The 18,048-nt window shown below is 39.5% G+C and overlaps 1 protein-coding gene across 4 annotated transcripts in view; it reads left to right on the top strand.

The window, feature by feature from the left end:
• The window catches only part of NEGR1 (neuronal growth regulator 1), a 694,269-nt gene that overhangs the window by 551,570 nt on the left and 124,651 nt on the right, over positions 1 to 18,048 (top strand). For all 4 annotated transcript variants that reach the window (XM_006121060.4, XM_006121061.4, XM_075936237.1 and 1 more), the window contains exon 7: positions 1,555 to 1,706. In XM_006121060.4, the coding sequence (XP_006121122.1) occupies positions 1,555 to 1,706 (152 nt within the window). The remainder of the gene's footprint in view (positions 1 to 1,554; positions 1,707 to 18,048) is intronic.

The following is an 18,048-nucleotide window of genomic DNA, read 5'->3' as shown; positions in this document are numbered from 1 at the left end:
ATGCACATCACTCAAGATTTTATATACCTCTGTCATATCCCCCCTTAGTCTCTTCTTTTCTAAACTGAAAAGTCCCAGTCTCTTTAGCTTCTCCTCATATGGGATCCGTTCCAAACCTCCAATCATTTTAGTTGCCCTTTTCTGAAACTTTTCTAATGCCAAAATATCTTTTTTGAGGTGAGGAGACCACATCTGTATGCAGTATTCAAGATGTGAGCATTCCATAGTTTTATATAGGGGAAGTAAGATATTCTTCGTCTTATTTTCTACGCCTTTTTAAATAATTCCTAACATCCTATTTGCTTTTTTGACTGCCGCTGCACAGTGCGTGGATGTTTTCAGAGAACTATCCATGATAACTCCAAGATCTCTTTCCTGATTAGTTGTAGCTAAATTAGCCTCTACCATATTGTATGTATAGTTGGGGTTATTTTTTCCAATGTGCATTACTTTACATTTATCCACATTAAATTTCATTTGCCATTTTGTTGCCCAGTCACTCATTTTGGTGAGATCTTTTTGAAATTCTTCACAGTCTGCTTTCGTCTTGACTATCTTGAACAGTTTAGTATCGTCCGTAAACTTTTCCACGTCACTGCTTACCCCTTTCTCTAGATTATTTAAGAATAAGTTGAACAGGATTGGTCACAAGACTGACCCTTGGGGAACGCCACTAGTTACTCCTCTCCATTCTGAAAAATTACCATTTATTCCTACCTTTTGCTTCCTGTCTTTTAACCAGTTCTTAATCCATGAAAGGATCTTCCCTCTTATCCCATGACAACGTAATTTACACAAGAGCCTTTGGTGAGGGACCTTGTCAAAGGCTTTCTGGAAATCTAAGTATACTATATTCACCGGATGCCCCTTGTCCTCATGTTTGTTAACCCCTTGAAAGAACTCTAATAGATGAGTAAGACATGATTTCCCTTTACAGAAACCATGTTGACTTTTGCCCAACAAATTATGTTCTTCTATGTGTCTGAGAATTTTATTTTTTACTGTTGTTTCAACTAATTTTCCCAATGTTGACGTTAAACTTACCAGTCGGTAATTGCCAGGGTCTCCTCTAGAGTCCTTTTTAAATATTGGCATTCTGTTAGCTGTCTTCCAGTCCTTGGGTACAGAAGTACTCCTTTCTGTGCGTCTTTACCATTTTCACATGACAGGAAATGAATGGAAATGGGTGGTACTCTCCAGCAAAACAAAAACAAAAAAAAATGTGGGAAAGTAATCCTAATTTTGACCCTTATTTTGTACCAAATATCCTGAGTCTCATACCAACTCATTATTAATTTAGTTAAATAAAAGTGAGCATTACATCATATTATTATCCTTACACTATAGAATAAATGGGCAGGAAATTGTATTTGTGCAATATTATCCAGCAACTGCTTTGCCATTGCTCCCCAGCTCTGCCATTCAGTTATCTTTATACCGGTGGCTAGTTCCTGACTGCTAGCTACTGTGTTTGCAAATAAAGCAAATAAAGAAAGTTCAAATATGATTGCTTGAGGCATGTGATTTAGAGAAGATTTTCTTTTTGCCTTCTAGATTGATCAATGGTAAACATGGAATTACTATTAAAAACTATAGTACAAGATCACTTCTCACTGTCACCAATGTAACAGAGGAGCATTTTGGCAACTACACATGTGTCGCTGCCAACAAGCTGGGGGTGACCAATGCCAGCCTGCCTCTCAACCGTAAGTAACATGAATGTATTACAAAAAGTTCCTAATTGTGTTTAATTTTTCTACAGCTGTGGATGGAAAAGGATAAGAATTCTTCAGCATGATTTTGTTTGTCTTCACTGGCAGTGTGAAAATAATAGCACAAATTCCTTAATAACTGCTAATATCACACAGAGCTACCATTTGCTTTCTGAAAATTGTAACACTGAGCTTTAGAAAGATCTTTATTGGGGGGGGGGGAGCAAAGAGAAGCTTAAAGTGAATCCAAAAGCATCACATATTTAGTGGCAAAGGGATTGCTACTACACATGATACTAAGTTTGGTTTCTTTCTCTATTCTGATGAAGTTGTAACTAGAATCTATTGTTGTCAGATTATCTCTCCTTGGTATGCCCAAGAAACATTCAAAATTTTACATACTGGAGGTACAAAAATCCATGGTCATAGTAAAAGCATGAAATTAAAATGGCAAAATCCATCTTCATGGAATACCCATCATGAATGCCTAAGATTTTACTGTAAACAAAACAAGAAACCCTTCCAGTCTGTTCAAGGAAATAATACTTGAACATGGACAAACCAGGGAAGTACACTTATAGGCTACATCTACACTAGTCCCTTTTTCGGAAGGGGCATGCTAATTTTGAAAGTGGGAATAGGGAAATCCGCGGGGGATTTAAATATCCCCCCGCGGATTTAAATAAACATGTCCGCCGCTTTTTTTCCGGCTTGGGGTAAAGCCGGAAAAAAAGCGTCTAGACTGGCCCGATCCTCCTTAATAAAGCCCTATTCTGGAGGATCTCTTATTCCTACTTCAAAGTACTTTGAAGTAGGAATAAGAGATCCTCCGGAATAGGGCTTTATTCCGGAGGATCGGGCCAATCTAGACGCCTTTTTTCCGGCTTTTCCCCAAGCCGGAAAAAAAGCGGCGGACATGTTTATTTAAATCCGCGGGGGGATATTTAAATCCCCCGCGGATTTCCCTATTCCCACTTTCAAAATTAGCATGCTCCTTCTGAAAAAGGGGCCAGTGTAGACGTAGCCATGGGGATTAACACTTTGAAAACTCTACCCTACAGATTTTGTTACATTTGTCCCAGTTCTCATAAATCCCTCAGAAAACCTGTCTGAATCTTTCTGAAAAGCCAAGAGAGGTTGTGATGGACAAAGCAGTATAGCTTGGTGGTTAACACTCAATTTTTTTTAAATAGAATGGGTCTCAAATACTCTATTTCAGTTATCCTCCACATTTAGAATTAAGATGGTTGTCTGTTTTGTAATATTAATGTAGTTAATCTGATAATCATGACAACTATAAGGGGATCTATAAAACGTAACATATTATTGTTATTAATAATAAAAATGTGCATAATAAAAATAGTGGGAGATGAGCAGTGGAACAGAATGACAGAAAATGATGGAACTAGGGGTTCTTCCTGCATTCCGTGTTGTAGAATCGGACAGCAATAGTAGCACTGTGACTGTTGAGATTTTGAGTGTGCAAGGAAAGAGGAAGGGGGTGCTTTACAAAATTTTGTTCTATTATAATAGTGTTTCACCAGTTATGTTGTGGCTTGTTAATGAACTGCACACAAATAAGGAATTTGAGATTTTTCCTGTGTCATGATTTGCATATTCCCAGGAACCAGGAAGGGAGATTCTCATGCAAAACTCCCGTAGTAGTGATTCAGTGAAGTATTTGATTCTATGGTTATGTAACAGAATTTTCTTTTGGAAAGATAGCTTATTTTTGTTAAAATGGGAGATGTAGCAGCATGTAACATCATAATCTGCAAACCATTGTTTTAGAGGATTTTTTTTCAGTTAACAGTAAAGAGTTATTTGATGATGAGACATATCAGTTATGTGGATAAAACATAATGTGATGGCAACATGCCCTAAAATATTTTACAAATTAGTCTTTGACATCTTATTTAAATGAATATTAATAAAAATGAAGAGTGAGTGCATTAGTATGATATAAAATGAGCCATTGAGTAGTTAGAATAGTATCATTAGAAAAGCTGCCAATAATTACTGAGATTGCAGAGCCCCTGTTGGATGTCCTCCTAAGTTCTTCTACACAAGCACAATCAGTGTAGGAAGATAAATTTTTTTATCAGGATTCTGTCACACAGCCCTTCTGTAGTATAAAAGCAGAAAATATTGAGTGCAAAAGACTACACACCTCTGCTATTAGGCATTGGCAAATTTCCCAGTGTCTGAGCATCTGATAATTGGATGCTTCTATATATGCATTTCTAAAAGGAACTTCTTTAAATGTGGCAGCAGAAAGCCAGCATTTTCTTCATCTACAGGTTCTTATATGGCAGGTAAATGACATCTCAGTTCTCAAGAGACAGTACTTGTTTCTTAGGGGAGGTCAGATCTTTGCTGTATTCTCTTGTTGTAGTATCTCTACAGCAAAGTATTCATTAAAAGAGTTCAAATGAAAAAATAAGAGACTACTTAAGATAGGATTACTAGGAACGGGAACATGGGTATCACTGATGTGTAAAATGCTGTTTAAGCCAGCAGAGAGGCTGGATGTAGGCATGGGGACAGATGAATTAAGTTACAGATTTTTTGATGTGACACATCACAAGTATTTGTATGAATTAAGTGAGTTACACAACTATGGGATAATAATGCCAGCTGGGTAGGAGGAGTAGCGGGGAACCTGCTGAAGGCAGTTGTTTTCTAAACATGGGAAAGGTAGGATGATACTGATGTGGGCAAAAGAAGCTGGTCAGGATAATTTCTGTTTACAAAAAGAGAGAAGGTAGGAAATAAATTGGAACAGATTTGTATATGAAACTGACTTTTTGGGGGCTCATCCAAGCCTTTCAGATTCTATAACTATTGTGAGGTTTGCCACATCCCTAATTGAAGAACATGAAGGGTTCTGTACATGTGCGATCTAGCTATTAAAAATCCATTAGCAATAAAGTGAACTATGCAGAGAAAAACACAGAGACCCAGTGATTCCTATACATGAATAATGAACAGCAGTTTGCTAATTATTCATGGCCAAATCTTTGATATATTCCAGACCTGTTCTTTTACAGATTACTTCCTGTGTTTTCTTCATACGCATATGTGAACTGGATGGTCTTCCTTAGGCACCACTTTAGAGTATTCACTTATTTTATGGTCCCATCCTGCCATCTGTGGGCCCTATTCATTAAATGGTTTGCACCAATTTAAGCAGATTTTCCACAGAGTTTCCTGTACTTAAAAAGAGGAAGAATGCAGGCTGTTCTATGAGAGAAGCATGGATTTTATGATTCATTAAACTCATTTTCTCAAGAGAACAAGTATTATTATGTTACGTACCCAAGATAAAAGGTTCCATTTACAAAAGAGCAAGGCAGGGAGTTGGTGGAGAATGGAATAGTCCTTGTATAAATATGCAGTTGTCTTCTAAATTAACTTGGTTTTAAATAAAAATAGAAAGCATTTTCCTGAAAACAAATTTGTGAATCTGCCCTTTTGGTCTGGTTAACTCTAGCCACCAACACAGGTTTTGTATAAATACTTTCTCTGCTGCTCCAGAAAAAAACAAATAGTCAGAATATTTACTGCTAAAATGTTCATCTCCTACAGTATTCTGCCATGCTGTTAACTGATTGGAAATGTCAGATGAGATACCTTCATGTGTGACATAGTATATACACTTTATAAGGGGGGTTGTTGGTTGATTTTACAAGTAAGATACTCATGTATTTTATGGCTAATGTATAGTCAGTATATTTTTTCTTGTTTTTAATTAGTAATTGGAGAAAGTGTGTGGAAAACTTTAGGTACTTCAAATTGAAGAATGTTCAGTGAGCCTGTAATGAAGGATATTAGTTTTACTACTTATGCCAGTATTCCACCTACCATTGGCACTGTTTTGGTGGCACTTAAGAAGAAAAAGCTGCTTCTTGTGAGCTCTCATTCACCAAAAGAAAACCCTTGCATTCTTTATACCAGTTGCTGACTTCTCAACCATCCTCCTCTTTAGAGGAATGAGAGGATGAAGGGCCCACTGATGCTTGACCTCTGTCTTATTTTTTAGCAAACGATTCTGTGGCATCCCTGATAGTCCCACCATATGGATGACCTTAAAAGTTATCAAGAACTCTTGGAGATATTGGACTTCATGTTTTATTTGCTTCAATAAAAGTTTTATTGTTATTCTACACTGTTCAGATGAGGCAACCTATGATAATGCCTCCTCAGAAAATAAGTGGATTTAGGTGCTAGAAGGGATCTGTGGTTAAATCTAGCCTCCATGTCAGCTGCATCAAGTCTTATGGAAGAGATTTGAGACCAGTTTACCTGCCTCAGAGAGGACATGACACTCTAGATTGTCTACTTTGACAGCCAGGAAAAGAGTATAGAAGAGATTAGACCTTCCAGGGTAGAATCCATATGCATCAACTATGCTGCAAACACGGAGGACTAATTAACAAATGCACTAATGAGATGTATTCCCTTATCAGTTTGTCCCCTCTTCTGGGCCAGTTTCCTGAGGAAAACTAGAAAGAAAGCTAAGGTTCACATTGCTGAAGAATATCAGGAAGCAGAGCATGACTTGTGATTTATCTGAAGTATAAATCCCCACTATAAGTCGTCCCGGTATACATCTGTTCTGCATTAAAGTTATATACAGAGTTGATGCATTTTATATATATGGAACTGATGAATTATAAGTCCCTTCTCATTGCTCGCTCATAAGTCATACAAACCCCCCCCCCTCAAAAAAAAACCAATTTGCACAAATGAAAGTCAGCTGTGGGAAAAAAATTCCCCACTTTAAATTGTTTCGCTATAAGTCCAAGTTTTTTGGAACATATCTTGGATATAGAGTGCATCTACACTGCACCATTATTTTGAGATAACTAGCGTTATTTCAAAATAACAATGAGAGCATCTAAACAGCCAGTCTGTTATTTCAAAATAATTTAGAAATAATGGGCAGCTTATTTCAAAATCTGTAAACCTCATTCTACGAGGAATAATGTCTATTCCAAAATACCGTATTTTCCGGCGTATAAGGCAACTGGGAGTATAAGACGACCCCCTAATTTTCTAGTTAAAACATAGGTTTTCGCCTATACTCGCCGTATAAGACTAGCCCCCCCTTAAGAGGCCAACCGGCAGCGCCCCAGCGGCTCTGCCCCAGGGTCCACAACAAAAGCCTGGTCTGCTGTGTGTGTGTGTGGGGGGGCGCACTAGCTGCGCCCCCCCCCCCCCCCCCCAGCAGACCAGGGACACCGGGAGCAAAGCCGGGGAGGCGGAGGGGTCCCGCGCCTCTGAGGCTTTGCTCTGGCTAAGCCTCAGAGGCGCGGGACCCCGCCGTGGCTGTGGCTTTGCTCCCGGTGTCCCTGGTCTGCTGGAGACGGTCCCCAGCAGACCAGGGGCACCGGGAGAAAAGCCGCAGCAGCGGCGGGGTGCCGCACCTCTGAGGCTTTGCCAGAGCAAAGCCTCAGAAGTGTGGCACCCCACTGCCGCTTTGGCTTTGCTCCCGGTGCCCCTGGTCTGCTGGGGACCATCTCCAGCAGACCAGGGACACTGGGAGCAAAGCCTCTGAGGACGCCGCAGCGGGACAGCCGCAGCGCCGGCTTCCCCCGAGGCTTTGCAAAGCCACGGAGGGGCTCCGCGGCTTTGCTCCGCGGCTTCCTGTTCTGCAGACCAGGGAGACGTGGAGCATCTTTTCTCGCCCCGGAGTACATGGGCGGTGGGACCGCAAGGTCCCGCAGTCCGTGTCCTCCGGGGCGAGAAAAGCCCCATTCGTACCTGCAAGTCGGGGACTGCCTGTATGTGTATACCCAGCGTATAAGACGACCCCCGATTTTTGGGGGATGTTTTTTAGTATAAAAAGTCATCTTATACGACGGAAAATACGGTAGCTATTTTGAAATAAGGCATGGGTAGATGCTCCACTGCTGCTATTTCGAAATAGCCCCTCATTAGGGCCATTCTAAGTTATTCCTCCCCAGTGCCTCCTAGGACAACTTGAGATAGCATGTCTACATTAGGAAAGCCTGCCTCAGACTAATTTTGAGGCTTTCCTGCAGTGTAGACATGCTATTTCAAAATAAGCTATTTTGGAATAACTATTCTAGAATAGCTTATTTTGAAATAAGTGTACAGTGTAGACATACCCATAGTGAAGATGATCTGTATTGCATCCAGTTCTGGGGCCTCTACTACAGAAAGTTTGTAGATGCATTGGAGAAAGTCCAACAGAGGGCAACAAAAATGTTTACGATGCTTGAGAGCACATGACTTATGAGGATTTGGGCTTGCTTAGTCTGTAGAAGAGAAGAGTGAGGGAGGATTTGATAGCAGTCTTTAGCTACCTGAAGGAAGGTTCCAAAGAAGATGGAGAGAGGCTGTTCTCAGTAGTGACAGGTGACAGAATGAGGAGCAATGGACTTAAGTTGCAGTGGGGGAGGTCTAGATTGGATATTAGGAAAAAATATTTTACTAGGAGGGTGGTGAAGCACTGGATTGGGTTACCTGGGGAGGTGGTGAAATCTCCATTCCTAGAGGTTTTTAAGACCCGGCTTGACAAAGCCCTGGCTGGGATGATTTAGTTAGGGTTGGTCCTGCTTTGGGCAGAGGGTTGGACCCGGTTGAGCCACCTCCTGAGGTCTCTTCCAGCTCTATGATTCCATGATTGTGTGACTTCAAGTGCCATTTCAATCTGGTCCATCTCAACAGTCATCACTACCTGCCGATCCTTATGGCTACACTCTTCTGGAGTGTCATGGGAAATTAGACTGCAAGAGACTACTTGTCCTTTGGGAACCCTATTCTATTTCCAGGCAGCACAGAGAATTCTTTGTGCAACCCACATCTGCCAGGTGTGATGCTCAGTCCTTCTCTAGTGCCACCCAGACCACCTAGAGATTAAAGAATCTGCTTCAGGCTGGACTTAAAGCTTTTTAGCTTATATAGTAGAGGCTCATGTCTCTACAGGCCCCAGGTTTGATCCCACCAATTGATGACCAGGGTCTGTCAGCATTACATTTGCACACTCTAAAAGACCACAAATAATCTTTTGATCAAATGATTGCCCACTCTACAGAATTGGAAAAGGAGCCTCCATAGTCTTTTTGTTCCAGTGGCTCTTTTAAGTCAGGCTCTAGCCAAAGACCCTCCCCTCTCTCCTGAGAAACTGCATTCCTGATGTAGATCAGTGGTTCCCAACTGCTGATCCATGGACTGGTGCTGGTCCATGAACCGCTGGCTGCTGGACTGCGGTGGCTGCCAGAGCAGAAGCAGGTTGTTTGCAGTGGCTCAACTCTGGCAGCCATGGTGGCTGATTTTGCCCAGAGGTGCTGCTGGGGCTGAGGCAGCAGAAGGAGGTGGAGCAGATGTCTCCCCCCCGTCCTCCCACCTAGGCAAGATGGTGGCCCAGCTGGGGCTCTGTGCTCCCTCCCGCTTCTACCCATGGGGGCATGAGATGTGATTGGGAAAGGAGTGCCAAGGAGGAGAGAGCTCATGCACTGCCAATGGCCACTCCTCCTGCCTAAATGGCAATAATGGGGGCAGCTTCTCTCTGGGCAGTGAGGGGTAGGGTGGGGTCAAAGGGCAAAGGGGTGTTCTGTTGGGCGAGGGCATAATAGGGTCATGGAGCAAGAAGGCGCTGGCATGGGCTATAGGGGTCAGAGGTTAAAAGGTAAAAGGGAATAGGGAATAGGGGTGGGGATCAAAGAGTGTTAGGCACTGGGGAGCAAGGGACAGGGTTGGAGCTAGGCAATATTTTTGCATACTTGAATATTCATCAATTTCATAATGAATATGCAGATATGCAAATAAAATGCTACTGGTCCAACAAAAGTTTGTGAATGGGTTGCTGGTCCATGGTATAAAAAAGGTTGGGAACCACTGATGTAGATCACCCTGGCTCAGAGATTCTGTGAGACAGCAGCACTAAAAGGTCATCTATGTTATGTGCTGTTCCTGTGTATTACTTCCAGAGCTGTCCTATCCTTAGGATTATTTGGATGCCCCAGGCTCCGCACTTTGGAAGGCCTCATGGCAGCCACCTCAGCTATTCTATGAATGGTCCCAAGGTGTCCCAATGGATTACCAGAGAGCCTGGTTTGGGGCAGTAGCAGTGTTCAGTCACTCCCTTACTCACCACAGTGGTGGAAGCCAGAGCAACCTGTTCTACTCTGCCCTACCTCACCACCCTCTCCCAGCCAGCTACACTCAGCTTCCCCATGGCAGTGAGAAGCAGAACATCCAATCCCCAGGGATGTCTCTGGTTACTTCATTCTCGCCTTTCCTGTCAATCCACCTGTTGTTGTTGTTGTTGTTTTTCTCATGCCTCATTCACTATCCAGGGAGATTAGGTTACACTGATAGCAAGTCAAATCCTTCCTGTCTGAATAGAACTCTGCTATTCCACAGATCAGCCAGATTTGTATAGTACAGGTCAATCCAATTCTATTCAAGGTATCAAAGTGGATCAGACACTTGTTATGAGATAGTAGGGATTCCATTATCATAAGGTTTATTCCATCAGCTCTAAGGAAGCTTCTAAGTACATCTTAGAAATGTCTTTGTGATAAAGATATGCAAGCCTGGATTTCTTGTTCATACCTTTTTGAAGCTGTACTCCCTGAACTAGGCCTCTGGAGCAGACATTCACTTTGTGAGAATAGTTCTGCAACATTGCCTTAAGAAATTCCTTGGATCCATCTCTTTATTTGTCAATTACCTGCAGCATGGATCCATGTAAACTGTGTCCAAGAATGGATAATTAAACAAATACTTATGATTTTTTTAGATGTTTTCCTGTATGGCTGTCCTGCCACCTTTGCCCACTCTTTGAGTTTTATAACAGATTCTTGAATTAATGGGAGGAATTAAGTGGCCATTGGAAGTGCTCTCCCCTATTCTGATTTTTAATGAGAGCAGCAGGTGAAGAGGCCAGACATAGCTCTAAAAGACATAGCTATTTAAAAAATTCTAAGTTTATGCAGAGAAGGTGCACACACCTACATTCTGGATCCATTCAGACAATCAGTTTGAAGCATAGTTGCTAAGAATGCTAAGAAACCATTATTGTGTCTGCTCACTATTGTATAAAGTATTTGTATCATCTATGCATAGACTGGAGAAGACTGCCAGTGCTTTAGTCAAATGCAAAAATTGAAATAGTATCTCTTTAACAGCATCACTGCAGTGAGACACTGTCTGTTGCTATGCCCTATTAAACAGCTGCCTGTTAGTGGTGGATTAAATGATCCATTGATACTCGTTACTTGCTTTCAAGTCTTTTGGCATAAGAAGTTCTATAGAAATCTTTGACATAATAGTAATAACAATTATAAAAATGTAAATCATCATGAGCAGCTGCAGGAAAAAGGCTAGTGGTTACATTTGGTAGAAGTGGTAAAAGATAGCCAAGTGTGTGTTAGGTATGGCAGTATACTCTGTGCTAATTTAATTGCTGCAGGAAAACAAAACTAAGCATCCAACTGTGAACTTACAGTTACTGCGAAATGCTTATAATCTTGTTTCAAAAATTCCAACGTGCCATTAAGCACCAACCCATGCCCTTAATTTACATTTGATAAGAGTGTGCCCCAGTTCCACATAAAGATTCACACCCAAACAATGAGTTTGTCTCTTTGATCAAAAACTCTTCCTAAAAGGTAAGAGCTAGGGCCATCAAATACAGTATACAGCTTCCCATCATCATAACTTAATGGGATGTGCCTGGAATGGGATTGCTTCTCACAAAACCAAACAGAAAAGAGACAGACACACCAAAGCAAGTATAGTCCTCAAAATTGACATAACTGAATGAATGATGAAAGAGACTGAACCAAGATGAGCAAGAAAAATAGGGTGAACTTAGAATAAGATTGCTTCTCAATACATCTTGCAGAAAAGAGATAAAACAGAGAAATTTGGAGTAGTGCTCTGTTTTAGTATAGCTAAATCAGTGCTTAAGGCTTGAAAACTAGAAGACAATGTTATTAGAAACCAAATTGACTATAGCCCTTTTTTTTGGTGAAAATATATCAAATAATAGTTTACAGGAAGGTAGAAAAAACCTTGATGGCATTCTCATTTTAAAAAAATCTAAAAAATTAAAGACACATTTTAACAATCAATGTTTAAGACATATGAAATAAAAATTAACGTAATAAAAATGACAATAATTTAAATAAAGAATGTAAATAAAGAATTATTTCAGCATAACATGTAATCACGTGTATTGCTTAGTCACACTTACTATGCATGATTTGTGTACCACTGACGACTACTGGAATCTCAAATATGCATAGGTGTATATAGTGAACATCATTAAACAGTAGATATTTATTTAATACATAGCTTTTATTATGCTATATCCTCTAAACAGAAAACACTGGACCATGGTATTCTTTAACTTTTCTGCAACATTGGAAAAATTGTATTTTCCAAAGAGAGTAATATGATGTTGAGGTAATACCTTTCTTTGTATCATCATTGTCAGTTATGTAGTAGAAACAGATGTATCTGCATATTTCCATTACATTGTGTGAGAGTGACTTAATACTGTGCCTTGCCACTAGCCATTTTTAAAGACCTAAAACTACCACAGATAAGGGAGATAACTCTTTAAGTCCAAAAGTCCTAACCTAATGCCATATATGCACTTTTGTTTTCAGTTAGTCATTAGTAGCCTTGAATTTGTTTAATTATGTATCATATTTGAGAGTGTATATTGGTAAATCTATAGCCAGTTCTGCCTATGTCTATTAGCTATCTATAAACTTACAGTATGACACCTATGCTACAGGAATGCAGTCATAATTGTTGTATTTCCATATAATTAATCTCTGCAGCAGATAGCATAGCATTCATCAAAATAATGAACACTTCCCTTCCCACTTCTCTTCCCAGTTAACACTTCCCTTACCTGTATACCATCCATGGAATGATTGACTGCAAATTGCGTTTTGAGTATAGTCTGAGAGAAATTCCTTCATTTGAACATGTAATTGGGCAGCACAGAAACATACAGATTGAACATTTAGCATCTTCTACATTATTCATCCATATACATTAGACGGTCCCCACCAGCACATAAGAAATAGGAACATGTTAGGTTCACATCATGATGTGTGCTCATGCTGGTGTTCTCTCCATGCTGCCACGTCTGATGGACCTAAAAGCTGTTGCCAACAGCCCCTCACCTATGGCTAAAATTCCACATGCATAAGTGATAAGTAAAGGGACACACTTGAAAGTCACATCATGGCTTTCAACCACTGAATAAAGCTTTGTTAGTCTAGTTATGTGGGGATTTGGTTTTGATCCATTACAGCTTTTTGCTCCTCTTTTTCTGCCCAGGATATTAGTTTGATGCTATAATATTGCATTGATATAATGAAAGCTATATCAAGTCACTTGCTAAGTATGCGCCTGTATAATCTGGCAGTTAAATATGAGTCCCTATTAGAATTTTTCTCTATTAAAATCATTGCATATGTGAGCAACTGCTATACCATCCAGGAATATAGCAATCCCACAGATAGATGCTATTAATAGGTTTCAGTAGTTTAAAATATTGTTATTTGAAATCATGCAGTGTTTCACAGGCTGCATAGAAATGTTGTGAGTATTTTTACAGGCTTTTTTATCATTACATTCTAAGTTATTTTCTTTATTGACTGATAAATTGTATTTAATGTGTTTGGCTGTGTTGCAGGTTTCCACTAAATTTTAGTTGAATAGGACCACTAGCCTAAGCATTTTGTCATCTCTGCAAAGAAATATGCTCTGCAGGGAAATCTTCTTTATGTTCAGGGTTTCAGTTCTGTTGGCCAATAACTTACAAAGAGGCATTAGACCGTGTTGTTTTAACATTTCATTTCACAAAGCTCTAACCCTAAAACAAATCAAACTGAAATGTGATTTCTCTTCTATGTTATGCTTGGTCTGAGTTGGCGGGTCAGCAAAAAAAAAATTTAAAAAATCAAATTCCTACAGGCATTTGGAGCTTGAAACAAAGCACACTGAGGTCAGTGTAAAAACTCCTATTTTAGTAGGCTTTGGGTTAGGCCCAGAAAGCTGCAAGGTAACTAGGTGTCTGCAGAGACAGAGCACTGAATTGCAGACCAGTAGACTGTAGCTAAATCTTTAATTTCAGATGATGTACCCTTCCTGCAGCCATCATCTTCTATGCAAAGCAAATCCCATTGGCACACAGTCCCCAGGTAGAGATTTTCCTGCTGAATCCTGTTGTTCTGGTTCCTGTGAGAAGTGAGGCCAGTGAACTTCTTTTCTCCTTGTGGGAAGTAGGTGGTGCTGAGGTGGTGGAATTTCTTTCGAAGCATGGGATGTATGTGGGCACATTTTGTGAATTCCCTAAATGATTCTGCTTTTGATTGCTAACTACTTGTGACACATAAGGTTGCTAATGTTCTAATTGTCGAAAACTGAACATCCTTGCCCTGTCCCTTCCTCAAGGACCCACCTGCCACTCATTCTTTTCCACACCCTCTCTCAGTTTCACTGGACTGGGGCAGGAGGTGTAGGCTGCATCTGAGGGTGTGGGCTCGGGGGGGGAGGAGAGGGGCAGAAGTGTGGGATGAGGCTCCAGGCTGGGGCCGAGGACTGTGTGGTAGGGGATGAAAATACTGTAGTTAAATTTTGTCGAGGCTGTAAGATCCTGGAGTATTTACCTTTTCTTCAATTGCATATTTATAACCAGATCTGACAGTTCATTCTCAATAGGTATGGTGAATGAATCCCAGTGAAATGATGTAATACAGGGACATCTATGGAATTTTCTTACTGCTAATTTCAGATATGCCAGCTACCCTTCTATTTAAAAATGGAACTGTAGAGGAAGTTTATATATGACTATGTATATGATGTCCAAATTTTCCATAGTAATAAATCCCATCAAAACAACTGGAAAACCAAACAGGATTTGGCCCATATTCAGAATTGTCACATCCCAAAGAATACCCATTGTTTTCTCTTGATATTTAGCAAATAACAGCATCTGTCCAATCCCTAATTTCCTGAAAGGCACTTGATTGTTTCTACCCTGTGAGCAATCATCTAGTATAATGAGTTGAGAGGTGAGAATGATTCAGAAGAAATGGTGGTGGCTGGCATATTACCCCCCAAAAGTATCCTTTATCTTGTTAAAATTTGCTGTGTAATTCAGAGACATTTCAGCAATAAATTGGAAATCACAGAAAATTAGGGAGGGGGGAATTGTCTGTATTTTAATACAGCAATACCAAATATCTATTCACAGATTTAAATCTGGAAGAGAGGTTTGTTTGTTTTTTTCATACCTCCCTCCTCCTCCCTTCTCCTCCTCCCCTCCCCCTCCCCATATAAACATTGATTAACCTTTGCATTAGATAATCTAGGAAACAAGATGTTGAGGGTTTTAACCAAGCCTTTAAAGGAGGATATTCAAGCAGATTTTTTTTCTTAAATCTACTACAGCATTATGTCAAATCAACAAATTTAAGACCCAGAGGAATCTCACAAGCTTTTGACAGTACTCTGTAATAAACTCAGGATTTATAAAAGCTTACTGTTTCATGGTTTAAAAAAACACAACAGAGCAGATGGAGAATGCTAGCAGTTGATGTCTAGGTACTGCTTATAACACTTGAGACAGAGGTAAAGACGTATAATTTGTTTTTCATACATTCACTTCCTTCTCAAATTTACTATTACAAGCACCCAATATGAACATCCATATTTAGTTTGAAATACTTTACCATGAAAGCTTACAACAGTGATCTTCCTCCTACTGAAGAACTTTAGTTGCCATAGATTTGCTAAATGTATTAACTCTGCAAAGGTATTTTCAAGTTTTTAATCTTTGTAATATTTTTATTAGATTAAATTTACTTCTAAGATGAAAAACAGAGATGGGAACTCTTGACTGAACTTATATTAATGTTTGTAATTAAAGTAATTTCTTAGGACAAAAATGTTTTAAGCATTTCATTTTCCAAATTGTTCTGGAGAGGGAAAGAGGAGGCAACAAATCTTACTGCCATTACAGTAAGCTAAAACATAATATATGATTAAATAATCATGAATTATTTTGAACTCTTTGGGCTGTGACATTGAAATTAACTGCATTTTGAGGATAAAGGCTAAATATTCTAAGGTAACACACGTCAGAAAGAAAACAAAATGGTAAGCTTAGGTTTGGGCCATGAGGGCTCTTTTGTGGCTTTTAAATATACTGTACAGCCGATGGAGGAGCTGGATACTTACATCACCAAGAGCTCCTGCCTTTGCTCTAAGGCAATACTTGCTAAATCTATTCATTTTGAATTTTATTTTGTTCTTTATGTTTGCAAGTGAGGAATGTTATCCTTTTTTTCCTAGAGTGAGTTGAAAATTAGACTTGGTAAACTCAGCAAGTAGTCTCAACAAGCACATTTCATTTCAAAATATAATTTCTCAAAAGTTTTTAAATTCAGATGCACCAAAACCTGCTTTTTATCAACCTGAACTTTAAAAATAGGATTAAAAGGGGGGAAATACTGCATCTGCTTCACAGTTTCAGTCATCATCCTACCCAGCTTGTTTGGTAATGATAAAGTGCCATTAGTCAGTCAGAAGGCTAGTGTCTCTAACTTATATCGCAGGCAGTTTGCAAATAAAATATTTAATCTGCTCATTGAGCATTCATCACTAACTATTAGATGCTAAAAGTGCTGCTGCCCTCTGTAAATATTATTTAAAAATTAGTGTAGAACCTGAATGAGCTGACATGATGGAATGTGAACTGAAGATGCAACTGTTGGTGCATGATCATTCATCTGAGTGAGAAATTTATTTTAAATTCTTTAGGTCCTTAGAGAAATTATCAACTTCTACATACAATTATTGACTTTCCTATAAACCAAATAACCCTGAAAATTGTAACAATACGAGTAAAAATCACCTTTCATTTCTTCTACCAATTAGAAAATGCTTCCCCGCTCTCCCCCCCACACACTTCTTAGCCTGTTTTCAAACCTGAACATTACAAAAATTAAATGAGATGACCTATTCATGAGTCCTGAGAACAGCATATGATTAAAAATAGTGGAAGTGGTCCACGCAGGCCCCCATAATCTGTTTAACTACTCTTCAACATTCCCCCCAATTTTTTCCTGTGTATCCCAAGATCACACAATATAATATAAAATGAAACAGACAACACTCAAAATCACGGAAGAAGATCTAGCTCTGTATGTGATGCGACTGGTGCTGCATTTGTGTTTTTTCCCTCTTGAATGTTTTAACCAATTACGCTCCATGTTCATTTTACATGCAGAATCGTTTTCAAAGAGATTATTCTTTTGCTTTGACTGCAACATTAAGTTGCAGCAGCTCCCTTGTCTTCTTCACTGGGAGTAATTAGGATTACCCAGCATCATGGCAGTGCTGTTTTATGCCTTTGTTTAAACATATGGTCCAGAGGAAGCCTAACGGGAACTTTCAGTAGGTGTTATTAAAAGTAAGTGATGAAAGGCACTAAGGTCACAAGAACCTCAAGGTATTGTGTGATAGTTCAAAACTCGAATGAACTACTTGCTTGCAAGCTGACTAAAACCCAGGTTAACCCAGGGGTTTACTGATGCTTCAGTTTTAATATACTGTTTACTGAGTGGGGATTGGGGTCAGCAAGAGTGTTTTTTCTTTACATTGATAAACATAGTTAAGGGCATTCTCACTGTACCTAAGAGATTCTTTCCATTTAATTTCCTGGATTTTTAATTATTGTTATATTTGGTTTTATACTGACCATTGTATACTTTCAAAAATTGTCTACATTTGGTCTTGTGTAGGCTAAGGGCTATATGCTTTTGTGTACATATAAGAGTAGTCTGTCTCACATCACAGAATAAAATGAAAGGAAGACAGAGCTAACACAGGGCAGGGGTTCTCACCCTCTTGATCATTAGAGGCCTGCAAATCTGTGGATATCCCCATCTGCTCAATTTTGTATGTATGGATGCACATGCGAATATAAATTTTGTTTCTAGAATCCTGCAAATTTGCAGATATCCAATTTATATCCATGGGTATCTGCATCCATGAATGTGAATGAAGATGCCTGCAGCTCATTTTTGTGGATACAGATGTGGGTACAAATACTGTATCTGTGCCTCACCACACTGCCCTTCACATATTGCTAAATGAGAATAAGGTCCCAGCTAGATCCTGGTGAGATGAAAGTAAAGTCTTAGTGTTATCCCAATACGGAAAAAAGAGAGAATCTGTGGCTTAGGCTGATCTCATATTGTAAGTTGTATTTCACTTACTTTATACCAAATACAGTAAAACTCCAATGGTCCAGCATCTGATGGTCTGGCAC

This window comes from Pelodiscus sinensis, chromosome 9, assembly GCF_049634645.1.
Source record: "Pelodiscus sinensis isolate JC-2024 chromosome 9, ASM4963464v1, whole genome shotgun sequence".
Lineage (NCBI taxonomy): Eukaryota > Metazoa > Chordata > Testudines > Trionychidae > Pelodiscus > Pelodiscus sinensis.
This window is presented reverse-complemented; position numbering and strand designations above follow the sequence as displayed.